The following is a 12,495-nucleotide window of genomic DNA, read 5'->3' as shown; positions in this document are numbered from 1 at the left end:
TGCTATTATTTCCTTAATAAGTGATAGTGTATTTATAGTTGATCTGTCGTACTCAGTAATCCTTCACAAAATGAGAAAAGGGGAATTATGACTGCAAAAGGAAAACTAGGACCTGCAAGCAAGTAAGAAATCTCAGCACTATGCCTGTAGAAAGTGGGAGCTAGAGGTTCTGGTGGCATCACACAAACATGGCACCTTCTCCTGATATACAGCTTATCTGCAATATTTAGGAATATCTAATCCTTCAAGTTGTGCAGGGTACAAAGCATTAACTTGGAAAAGCTGAATACTCATTACCTTTCATATCACAGAGGTTGCTAAGGCTCTTCATCTACGTGAAAGCTGTGTGTGAGATTCCTAGCTTGTTATGTTGAGTGATATGGTGCAGAGGGATGTGGTTTCTTCACAGTAGAACGTTTGTGGGTTTTTTTTTTCAGAAGAAAGTGTTGAAATGGGTTTGCTGCGTTCAGACTAATCTCTTTAAAAAATCTGTGCTCGAGGCTATTTATTTATTTATTTTTGTTGGTGTGTTTGGTTATCTCCAGTAAATTTTACTGCAGCAGATTCTAAAATCCTTTTGAGGGTAATTTGTCTCATGACCTAGGAAACTGGCAAAAGGTTTTATAGGCTTTGGATTTGATAAAGGATTCCAGCTTATCCAAAGGTGAGTTTTTCTGCCTATAGCTGGGCATTTTCATCCGTGTGATGCTCAATATTTATTACTGTAACTTAACTTCAGAGCCATTAAGCTCTGGCTCTGCGAACATCTGTTTTTCTTTCAGAGTTCATCTCTTTCTTTTGTCGTCTTTACTGGCATCTTTTTGGAACGTAATATCTGCTCAGAAGAAAAATAATTTGAGTGCAATTAAGGGGTTGTAATTGTATGATTGTGTGGGTAGAAATTATATTTCTGAGATTTGTGGGTAAAATGTTGTAAAGTTAATGCTATGTATTTTATGGCACATAATGGAATATATGTCACGTGCTTCTCTTGAATTTGTGTAAGACTCCTTCCTGTGTTTCCCGTGTCTTCTGTCTTGAACGAGGCAACAGGAAAAATTCCCCTATGGCTGATTCAAATTCTCATCTAATTTATCCTGGCAGAAGAGTTAGGTGCTGCATTTTTATTTCTTGATTACTTGATTGATTCCTTTCTGATAACCATTTGATTTTACTCTGATGGCTTTTCAAGTGTCCTGACTTACAGTCAGTTGTTCCTGACCTTTCCAGGCTCCAATCTGTGCTAGAAATTAATTATTTGTATTTTTTTCATTAAGGTTTACACACAATTATTTTTGAGATTATTATTATTATTATTATTATTATTGATCTTGTTCTCTAAAAGAACTGATGGGCTTAAAGCTTTGAAAATCCAAATACATTTAACTTTTTTTCATGGCACGTGAAGATGTGGGAGTCGTGGGGAATCCGCCCTGAGCAAAGACCAGATTTCCCAGGGGTTATTCAGCACATCCTTGCACATGCTCTGCACTTCACAGCAGCACATGGCCAGCAGCTGTCCTGCAGGTAGGACAGCATGGGAGCTATTTCTTCCAGAAAGGGATCCTCTGGGGACACAGTTCAATCTGCAGCTGTTGTGTACCCAAATGCAGAGAATATAATGTGTACCCAAATGCAGAAAATATAATTATGAAAATCTTTGCATTAATTCTACTTTATTTGAAGTACACATTCTTGTGGTAAAGCCTGCATTTTGCAGAATCTTACTGTGACTCCTCATACATTTAAGGCTTCTTGATGCTGCCAAGGAAGCAAGGTCTTGCATTCTGCAGTAAATTTTTCTCACCTGCATGTCTTTCATTACTGTGATTTACTTGTTGAGATGCTGTGCAGTTGCACGGTCATAAGTTCTTCATTTTTTCAGGAGTCTGACATTTTTTTAAATAAATAAATAAAAAGACAACTCTTGGGATCTCCCTTTTATTTCTGGTGCTTTCTCCACTGAATCTATCTGTTGTTTCAGGCTATTAATATTCATCATCAGGTGCTGCCATTCAGAGGAGCGGGCTGCAGCACAGGAAGGTTGTTGGGGCTGTTATACAACAGCTGGAGCCTGCAGTGGTTTTGAGAAGCAGAGCGAGCTCTGACTCAAGCTACGTGAGTGAGGAAGGCAGGGCTGTGCTCTCTGTTGCCTGCAGCAGCCACGTAACCTTTTTGTGACCTGTCCATGTTTTCCCACTGATGGACAGAGGAAGGTGGCCATAAGAAACAACAGTGCTTTGGGAAGTGATTTTCTTTGGGAAGTGATTTTTACAGGTTTTTTGTCTGAGCAGAGCATGTCGAACTACTTGATTTCTGAACAACCAAGCTAGATTCCTTCCCATCTGGCTTCAGGGTTTGAGAATTTTTTTCCATCCGTTTTGCAGATTTTTAATGCATTTCGTGTACTTACAAATGCCACTGTCATACTTGATAATAAAAATCCTTCCTTGTCCATATTCATAGGGAATGTTGTATCACTCTGGTAAATCTAATTTTTCTCTTAACGTGACCCCAGAATCTCTGAAGCATTTATTTTTAGCCAAATGTTGTAACCCACACACAATGTTTTCCCCTGGAATCAGCTACTGTGTCACTGTGAGAGATCTCCGAGCATTCATGGATGTATATTTATTTTGAAGCAAAATAGTAAATAGCTGGAGATTAGAAAAAGAAATGCTGTACCAACATGGTACGTTGAGTCTGAAAAAATGCTTTAAATAGTGTCATCCTAATTTTGAAACAAATTTAGAATCAATTAAGTTAATTATGGAAAGAGAAAGCAGAGGACTAATGTGTTGCAGCTCTGTTAATCACACTGCCTTGCACTTAATCACACAGTTTTACATTAATTGTGTAACTCTTCATTTATATTGTTTTATCATCCATGAGGACCACTATGTTTCATGCCGAATCCATTTCAGGCACTACTGAAATGCAGTTTCCTTTAGAGGGATGTTGCAAGTGTTTCCCAATGCACAGCAACACTGACAACAGCTGAGAAAGGGGAGAGAAGAATATATCAACTGGTAAATGGAGAAGAAAGTTAAGAAAAGTACAGTGTAAGAACTTGAAATTATTCTTCCTCCTAGGAAAAAACATGTTGCGATCAACGCCTGAGACTAACAAGATTTAGCTTTGGTACTTCTATGAAAATGTAGCATCTCTAATGGGCTCCTAGCAACCAGCTGAAGTACTGGGATTAATTTAAATTTGAGGAAACAATGGTTTCTACTGAGTAGCTAAAATAATTTCTTGCAGCATCCAGGATTTCCACTGCAGTTATCAATCACAGAATTTGTATAGTGCATAAAAGTCAACATTCAAAGACATATATATATATATATATGTAATTTTTATTCTTAGCTTTGTTCCTTTTAATATTTCCTCTGTCCTGTTATTAATTTGCATATTATGAAATTTTCTTGTAGAGCCTTTATTTTTCATAAACAGAAGCAAGTGGGTTACTTAACAAAAGAGCTATCCTGGTAGGAGTAGCATCATTATTTAGGCAACCTTTCAGTTACGTTCATTTCATGAGCTTTCTTTACCTTTGCTCTGTTTCACAGCCTGGGAATGCCTCAAAAAACCACCTCCATTCATTTTCCTCACCTTTCCTGCAGTGCTGTAGGAATCATAACAGTGATGAACATCACATGGATGAATTAGTACGAGCCACATCGACATTACAATGGAGGGGGCATTAAAAGACCAGGAACACTGATACAGATGTCTTCTTTTTACTAAACTTTATCACTCCACATTACATAAAATCTGCCTAGTTTGCAGAATTGTTAAATAAATAAAAGGACCTGACAACAGAAAATGTTTATTACTCAAATATCTTTCCAGACTATTTATGACCTCTCAATTTATGAACCTATAACTGGTGCTGCTGCCCCTGCTGTCTGCAGTGCATCCCATTCTAGGGTGCTGGTCCATCCCCTGCATGTGCCTGGTGAGAACTGCAGGTGCAACTGGGGCAGTATGGGGTGAATCCATACAGATTAAGCTGACTAATTAAGTTTTTCATGTTTTCAGACTGAAAAACTCTCAAAGGTCCTTTCCTTCCCAGTACTTGTACCTTAAACATTTCTTCATTGAGGACAAAGCAGATTCCACTGTGACCCCACAAAATCATCTTAAATTGGTCGCTTTCAACCAGTCAGAGTTTCTGTGGAAAGCTGAGAAGATGCTGGCTTTGTCTTTGCTCTTTTCAGAAGAAGTATGAAGTAAATGTTTGGTTTCCTCTTCATCAGAAAAAGTGAATCCTTTTCTTCCTTTATCCATGCTGCTGCAGCAGCATCCCAAGCTATTCCTAGATGCTATCCTGGAGGAACAGAAGGGGAGCCTGAGGCCTCAACCAGCTCCCCTGGATCAGAAGCAGAAGACATTTCTGATTCAGGTGGCTCAGTTTTAATTTCTCTTTTTTCAGTTTGGTGGAAGTTCTCATGCAGATACACTTCTGTGATGAGCCAGTCTTTGCCCTGCCAGTCGGCAAGCAACATCCAACAGAGAGAGCATCCAGAGAAGGTCTGCATGATAGAGAAGGGTCTGGAGGGCAAGGTGTGTGAGGAGCACCTAAGGTGCCTTGGTTGGTTGAGCCCGGAGCAGAGGAGCTGAGGGGAGGCCCGATGGCGGCTGCAGCTCCTCACAGGAGCGGAGGGCAGCGCTGAGCTCTGCTCTGTGTGACAGCGGCAGGGCTGAGGGAATGGCACGGAGCTGTGCCAGGGGAGGTGTGCATTGCAGTGATTATGGCCCTGAGCTGCTGGAGCTCGAGGAGCGTTTGAGCAACACTCTCAGACAAAGGGTTTGAGTTTTGGCTGGTCCACTGTGGAGCCAGGAGCTGTACTTGATGATCCTTGTGGGTCCCTTCCAACTCAGGGTATTCTGTGCTTTGTAACTTCAGTGACAACAGGATAGGTCATAAAATAATTCAAGGTGTTTGTCTCTTGCCTCTGGGATAGTTATTATGAATTAAGACAGCTGATTGCTTGAGTATATAATATGTATTAAATAAATTTCCTGCTTTATTTCCCACAACACTTACGAAGTCAGAAGAGGTTTGTGTGTGGTACATGATAATGATTTCCTTAATGTCGTGGTTCAGATCTCAGTCCAAACTGAGTTCTTCACATTGTAAAAGTCTGATTAAACTTGACAAATTTAGGTAGATTTAAAAAAAAAAAAAAACCTTTTTGCTTAGTTTAATGTCTTGACTGGCACTTTATGATTGCATTGATGGAAACTTTTTTGAAGTAAAAATATTTTTCAAGGAGTCCTAAAAGAACTAACAAATCCCAAAAGATCAGACATTCCTGAAGTACTTGAGACTCAGAGGGGATCAAATCTTCAATCAGAGGTACTACATCAACTGATAGTAATTTATGACAAACCACCCAGCTGTGGTTGATTCTTGAAGAGGCCACAGAACTCTCCCATTTGGAATAAGCTGGCATACAGTGCAGTCAATTTGGCTTTATCAGTTTCCTGGAGGCCAAGATGAGAGGAATGAGAACTGCTAAGGATATGTTTCTGGATCAAAACAGTAAGTGTGGAGGACCTAGCACTCTGCTCTGTTTGTTTTGTGTTGTTTTGGTTTGATTTGGTTTGAGTTTTTTTAAGGGAGCAGGGAGGAAGAGGTCTGGAGTTTTTGTTTGTTTTAAATTTAGGTTAACTGTAATCCCATGAATTGAACACCTGTGTGTGGCTGGGAGTTGTGCTCCCAGAGCACTCTCACAGTTTTATTTCATCCATAAGCACCATCAGTGGAGTTGATTAGGAGATCTACTGCAGAAATTCCATCCTGGTCTCAGCTACATATATACCATGCATGTGCATGTATTTGTATATTTACAAAAATATATATATATTCCCAAATATATATACATGTTTTTGTGTCTGTGTATGGATATTGTCCGTGGATTCCTCATTCCCTGCATTCCTTGCAGGCTTGGAGCACTGCAGCTAAAGTGAGCATCACATACATGCAAGGTCAGAAAAGTGGTGATACAAATATCTTGCTCTAGAATGATGACTTACAGTAAAGTTTAATCTTGTAAAAGTAAGCTGTTTAATGATAAACTTCTCCTGTGACTGAAAGTCAGTGCAGTGGCTCCACTCCAATATTTGCAAAGACAAACATTTTATTACTGCTAGAATACTTGTTGTTCTTCTGAGTGGAAAAGACATTCTCTGCCGAAAGGCAGCAGATGCTGGTTATTTAGAAGGAAAGTGGGAGCCAGAGAACTGCAGCAGTAGTTACAATTCATGAACAAGGTCGGGATTAGTTAATTTGGTGAAGCCCAAACTAATTATAACACTAACGATCGAGTACATTTTCCCTCATGGAGAAAAAGCTTAACTGACAGCATCTTAAAATCTCTTCTCCACAGTTTAAAGATACAAACCAGCTGCAGAATAAGCAACTTGCAAGTTTCCAAGTACAAGAAGGGACTTTGCCCCTTAAACACAATTGGATAAAGGGTATGTCATGATCCCACTGACTGATAGCATTATTTTTTTTATTTTCTTTTCCTCCCCTAATCCCCACAACAAACTGTGTTTTTTTTTAACACTTTTAGCAATCTCATTGTCTGTACTCTAAGATGAGCATTAAGAAAAATTTAATAGACTGATCTTACAGTACATAATTTAGTATAAATTTTATAATTTTACTCAGGTAAATTATAAAAGAGGAAAACATTGAACAACTTTTACAGCTTCTAATTGTCAGCTGTTTTGGACATTGAGCTGTGGAGTGTATTAAATCTTTCAGTTAGCTTTTTTTTTTTTTACTGCAGCAGTAGATGAGAAGGTTCTTAACATGATCATTTATTTCCCTGGAAACCATAGTCTTTCTGGGAGCTGCTCTCTTCAAGTACCATCTTGTATGAAATAAGCTGGTCAGTAGAATTCAGCTGTGAGAAAGAGTTGAGACATGGATGGAGGCTCAGGTACTTACATAGGTATTTTGGATCAGGAGGAGGTCTATAATGCTCCTTTATTATAATAATTCAGCATCGTGTGCAGAAAAAGAATTTGCCCAACGTAGGACAGGTGCATGTCCTCTCTTTTTTGTCTTTTTATAGCCATCTCTTCTGTGCAGCTTGGTAACCAGCAGTCAGTATCTTCTACTGTTAATCCCACGGACACTGAAGAGTGTTGTATAATTAAACCTCTGGTCTTGTTCAGTCAGGTGAATCTTGAAGTTATCTGAAATATATATCCCAGCAGCCTGTGAGATATTTGGCCTTATAATTTCAGTTATTCCTTTAAACAAGCTCCTCTGCTATTACTATGCATGGACTGATCTTCCTTAGTCATAAACAATGTCTCTATACGTTTAAATAAAAAACAGGATTTTTTTTAAAGACACCCAAGAGTATTATGTGTTTCCTGAAGTACTTCTAACCTCTTTCATTACCTTTGGGTGATAAATACGTCTGTATTCCTAGACACGCTCTTTATATACCTGAACAAAATGTTATGGATGTGGTGCATTTCTCATCGGTTAGCTGCAGCCAGAGGTTACATTTGTATTTATAAATGCCTATAGTTCTGCTTGCTGTTATGGTTCAATTTGTGAAAAGCATTCCTTATGGAAGAATGTAAGAAAAATCATTTTAAAAATGTCTTTGTTAAGAAATTACATACTGCAGAAGCTATTTTACACAGCTGAAAATTTCAAGGATAGTATTTGATTAAGAAATGAATCAATAAATCTAATCATGCCACACACTTACAGAATTATCCACAGCAAGTTCTGATTTCCTTATTTTGCTCCAGGATCTTTAAACTGAATTTTAATTTTTTGCTATAAGAACTATGACAGCTTGAGTAGCTATGATAGACAGTATTAAGCAGTCACTGCCATATGCATCATTTTATTTCTGGAAGTGATAGAGAAACTAATCCTACCTCTTTCTCTCACATATTCAGATTCCCAAGTCTAATCACACCAGTGAAATAAGCAAGATTGGCCCTTTTTATGTATTTGTACTCTCTCATACATGCTTTTCTAGTTCTTTGTGTTGTTCAGTTGTTGCTGCTGGAGGAGAATTATATACATGGGAGCTCTGGAAGTATAATTTTCTGTATTTCCTATCACTTTGTGATAGTTATTTTTATCCCTCTCAATTTATCAAAAATGTATTTTTAACAAATCCCGAGTTCAAATAAAGAGCACTAAAAGATGTAAGGATGTAACTCCAGTTGAGTGGGGACTTCAGAAGGACATAGCTCTGTGAGGGCTTTGGAAAAGTAGTGTTCTTTTCTGCCAGTTCTTTTCTGTCATTAGGAGATATGCTCACTTTTCCTGACAACTTTTTGTGTGGAAACCATATCTATTAGAGATTGTGTTTATTTTGCAAAGTAGAATAGAACAGGATTGCTGTTTGCTTGGCAAAGAAAGAACTTCATTGCAAATTGGGCCCTAACTGTGCTCTGGGTGCTGTGAATCCAAGCAAAACACACCAATTTCCATGCTCAGCATCAATGAGCTCTGTCTAGGGGAACTGCCAGGGAAAAGGCTAATTCTGGGGTCTCATCCCTAAATCTTGCAGGAGAGAGTGGGGCCATGTTTACTTGCAACATCTCAAGCAAAATCTGGGTGTCAAAATGTGGGTATTTGATGCTACTGTGGCTGATAGACCTTGCTAACACTGGCATTAATTTAGAGCCTTCTTCAACTTTTGCCTGTCACTTTAAAGTCCTGTTTAATTTGTATTATTTCTCCAACCTCAGTTATCTGCATCAGTGTGGTTATTTTCTTCCTTGGTACTGAAATAATGTCTAAATCATTTCAAGTACCCGGTGACCATGACCTGCAGTGAGCATGAAGAAATGATGCACATTATCTCCTGAGAACAAGCTTATCCTTAGTAGCCATCAATGAGAAATGTAGAAATAAGATGGGCTTCTTCAGAATACTTTAGGTTTTTTGACCATGAGTAATGCAAAAATGTTGAATAATTCTAAAAAAAACATGAGATGGGAAGCTGGTAATTTTCCAAAAGTATTGACTAGTATTATGCGCTAGTCAAATCTACCATGTTATGCTTGGTTAGTTGTTCATTTATAAAGCTTGTTTTGGGGAATTTGTGATTGTTATGAAATGCCTCAGACTCTTCCAGTAGGTAAATTAATTCTCTCGTGAATCAGTGAGTTTTTGAAAAAGCTATTTTGAAAAAAAAAAGAATGAACGAAATGCCTGGGTAACACAAATGATTTCCTGAGGTTTTCAAGTTTCAAGAATAAGTATATGGAATCTATCTAATTTTTCATATGTCTGTGACATAATTTTCTCAATTATTGGGAACGTAGACCTAATTATCATTCCACCCACAGGGGAGTAAATTCACCTGGAAGTATCAGGTCACTTCCTCTTGCTTTGGATGAGGGTAGAGGAGAAAGCTTTAGCACATCCCCGAGATGAAAAGTAACTCATTAGCAAATGCTGCCACGTCAGGCACGTCACTGGTATTTAGCTTGCAATATATTCATGCTTCATGAAGAAACAGTAAATTCCTCCACAGATGAACATCAGCCTGGCAAATGTTTTGCAAAGTATGAGGTGAAATGTTCTTCATGTTCTTCATTGCTTTGTGTGGCGTGACATGAAACTGTCTAGCAGGTGGTGAGATATTCTGTTGGCAAGCCACCAAACCACGGTGGAAACTCTTGGTTTTGCTTCCAAAGGGTTTTACTCTCAGTCCTGTGGTGAAGATTGCCCTGAGCCTTCAACAAGGAAATCCTGTCTTGACTCGGCCTCAAGGAGCCTCTGGGCAGACAATAACTGCAGCTCTGCGCTGGACCAAATGTTAGCATTTTGTTTAGCCTCAGACAACTCCTTTATCAAGGAGTAAGAATATCTGTGGAAATGTCACAGCTCAGACTGGAGGAGGCAGTCAAGATTAGGCAGCTGTATTGCTGCATTCAGCATATGGACTCATTTAGCAGCCAAACGGGTAAGACACAGAAACATTACTAGCCTTGCATATGTAACAGTGAAAGGAAAGTAAGTTCACCTGTTAACTAGCTGAGGCTGCACAATGAGAAATGCGTGAGCTGCATTGTTACCCATGTCAGGAACGGCTGAGCTTTTGCTTCTGCCATCATTGCTGTGGTTATGGATGTTTTTGTCATTCGAGGACTAAGAATGTGGATTGCAGTCTTACTGCAGAGTAGGAAATGGAGCCATTTCTCCTGATCTCACAGACAGCGGGTAGAAAAGCACATTAGGTCAAACTGAAATATCTCTTTTAAATACTTTTTTTTCTTTCCCATTGCAGAAATTTATTAATTTTTGAAAATTTTTCTCTGGCTCTTCATCCAGATTTTAGAAGTCACATTCTTTTGTAAATTGACCTTCATTTGCCTTTTTTTAAATTACAATTAACCTAGAGATGCCTATAAAGTTATTGAATGGAATTTACCCACTTAATATAAACCTGCTGTGGAGACATTATATTTTAATACTAACTCTTCATCTATTTAGTGTCAAAATCCAGTTCTCTTGTTATAAGTTTGTTCTGTTCGGTGAGTTTAATCAAAACCAGTAGAAATTGTTGTCCCTGAATCTTGGAAATAAGTACAGAAAATCAGGTACTGCAATGCAAGTAGAATGAGGAATAACTTGAAAAGCATCATTACTTAAAGTGAAAGGCAAGTTTCTTTGTGAATTGTTTGATCCACTGAAAGCATATGAAAGCATCCCATCAGAGCTAAAAAGAATAAAATAGGAATCTGCTATATATATCCTGTTGAACTAGACAGGGGAAGAATGCCTGTGCATTTTTAAATTCAAGGTCTGTCATATGGAATGTGATCTTTATTTTGGCTTTGTTACTGAAGAGCTTTTTGCTTGATTATTTTTTATTTGACTGCCATCAGACAGACAGATAAAACATCATTAAATACTTGCTACAATGAATCCAGAGCAACAATTCTGAGCCTGTAAAGGACAAAGTTGTCTTTTTCAAGGTAGAATTTAAACGCATAAATATGAAAGCAGAATTAAGCTAACCATAGATAAATTGCAATTTTATCTTTGAAATCTTTCTTCTTGACCTAGGAAAAGCTTGCTTAATTTAGAGATAACAGAATGCTGCTGCTGAGGACTACAGTTGGGTATATTTACTAATTTATTAAAATTTAAATTTATTAATTTCCATTAATTTCCAGATTCAGTAGCACTGTTGTACAGAAGACAGTTTTTTTAATTGTATTGCAGCTTTTTCCTGATTAAATAATTTTTTACTGAATGTCACTGTAGTTGATTTCAATGTTCTATTTACAGGAGCTCAAAAATTAGTTTTGGGAGAAAAAAAAAAGTTGTTTATAGGCAATCTACTCCTTTTTCTAACATATTTGGATCATTAAATTGTTGTGAATAGTAATTCTTCTACAATTGGTTTGATGCTACTTCTTATGCTTTGAAAATACGATGAAAAAAGGTTTTGAATGGCTGCTTTAACTTTTCTCTCAGAGTTTCTGAGGACCAGGATTTTCAAGTAAACAGTGAAATAACTAGCTGGTCACTGGGTAAATTTAAATTGGAAGGTAAGTTGTAAAATCATGGTTTTTTGGGTAGGACCTTCAAGCAAATCAAGATAAGTACTGCCTTGTCTTCAATACAGTGAAAAGAAAGTATCAGATACTCTCTGCTTTGTAAAGTTTGCAGCACAAATAGGGAAAAAGCAAATAGAGCACTGACAAAACGAAGTTATATAATGAACTGAGTGCATAGTTGTCAGAATGGGAAGTAATATGTTTCTTGTTAGTACTTACTGTAGTGTGTGCACTAAAAGAAAATATCTGCTCAATTGAAAGTGTAGAGGATAAACCGTAAGGGAATAGGGAAGTGAAGGAGCTGGTAAGGAAGAGGGAAATAAAATGTGATGAGTTTACCTAGGCCTGGATGTACAAATAGCACTTACAAGTCTGAAATACTGGTCCAAGTACTTTCAGCTAGACAAGTAAGTTTAGGCAGAAGTAAAGGCAACTGATAGAATTTTTTATTAATTCAGCAGGGCAGTACTTTTATTTATTTGGGATGCAGTAAAGGATGTGGAAATTCAGCCAAGGATAGTATTGCTAATTGTGCAGACAGTTAAATTTAGCTCCCGTTCAACCAAAGAAGTGATCAATCTTTTCAAGAAACACAAACATCAATAGCTAGAGAAGGGCAAACATATTGTCTTTTTGTTCTCTCTCCTCTTTTATTCTGTATAGGTCTAAACACAGCGAATTTCTGTAGTAAGAAACTCCTTTTCACAGGAGGAAGGCCCAGAAGTTAAGATGCTAGTCTGAATTTGGTACCCTTCTATAACTAACTTTCTCTGAAGTTGGTGAAGAAGTTACTTGCTCTTACTGTACTTTGGTTCCTCAGTGGTAAAGTGAGCAATAAACTGCTTCTCAATGTTCGTTTTTTTATTATAGGTTACCTTTAATGTAATGCTTTCCTTTTAATTCTTCATTTGGTTTCTTTTTTTT

General features: G+C 37.8%; 1 protein-coding gene across 1 annotated transcript in view; it reads left to right on the top strand.

The window, feature by feature from the left end:
* Positions 1-1,408: 1,408 nt before the first annotated feature.
* Positions 1,409-12,495, top strand: part of AMPH (amphiphysin) — a 70,901-nt gene continuing 59,814 nt past the window's right edge. Inside the window, 2 exon segments of the mRNA XM_031554059.1 lie at positions 1,409-1,527; positions 5,527-5,548. Coding sequence (XP_031409919.1) covers positions 1,409-1,527; positions 5,527-5,548 — 141 coding nt within the window.

The sequence above is a fragment of the Meleagris gallopavo genome, chromosome 6 (assembly GCF_000146605.3).
Source record: "Meleagris gallopavo isolate NT-WF06-2002-E0010 breed Aviagen turkey brand Nicholas breeding stock chromosome 6, Turkey_5.1, whole genome shotgun sequence".
Taxonomy (NCBI): domain Eukaryota; kingdom Metazoa; phylum Chordata; class Aves; order Galliformes; family Phasianidae; genus Meleagris; species Meleagris gallopavo.
The sequence above is the reverse complement of the archived record's forward strand: the minus strand, read 5'-3'. Positions and strand labels throughout refer to the sequence as shown.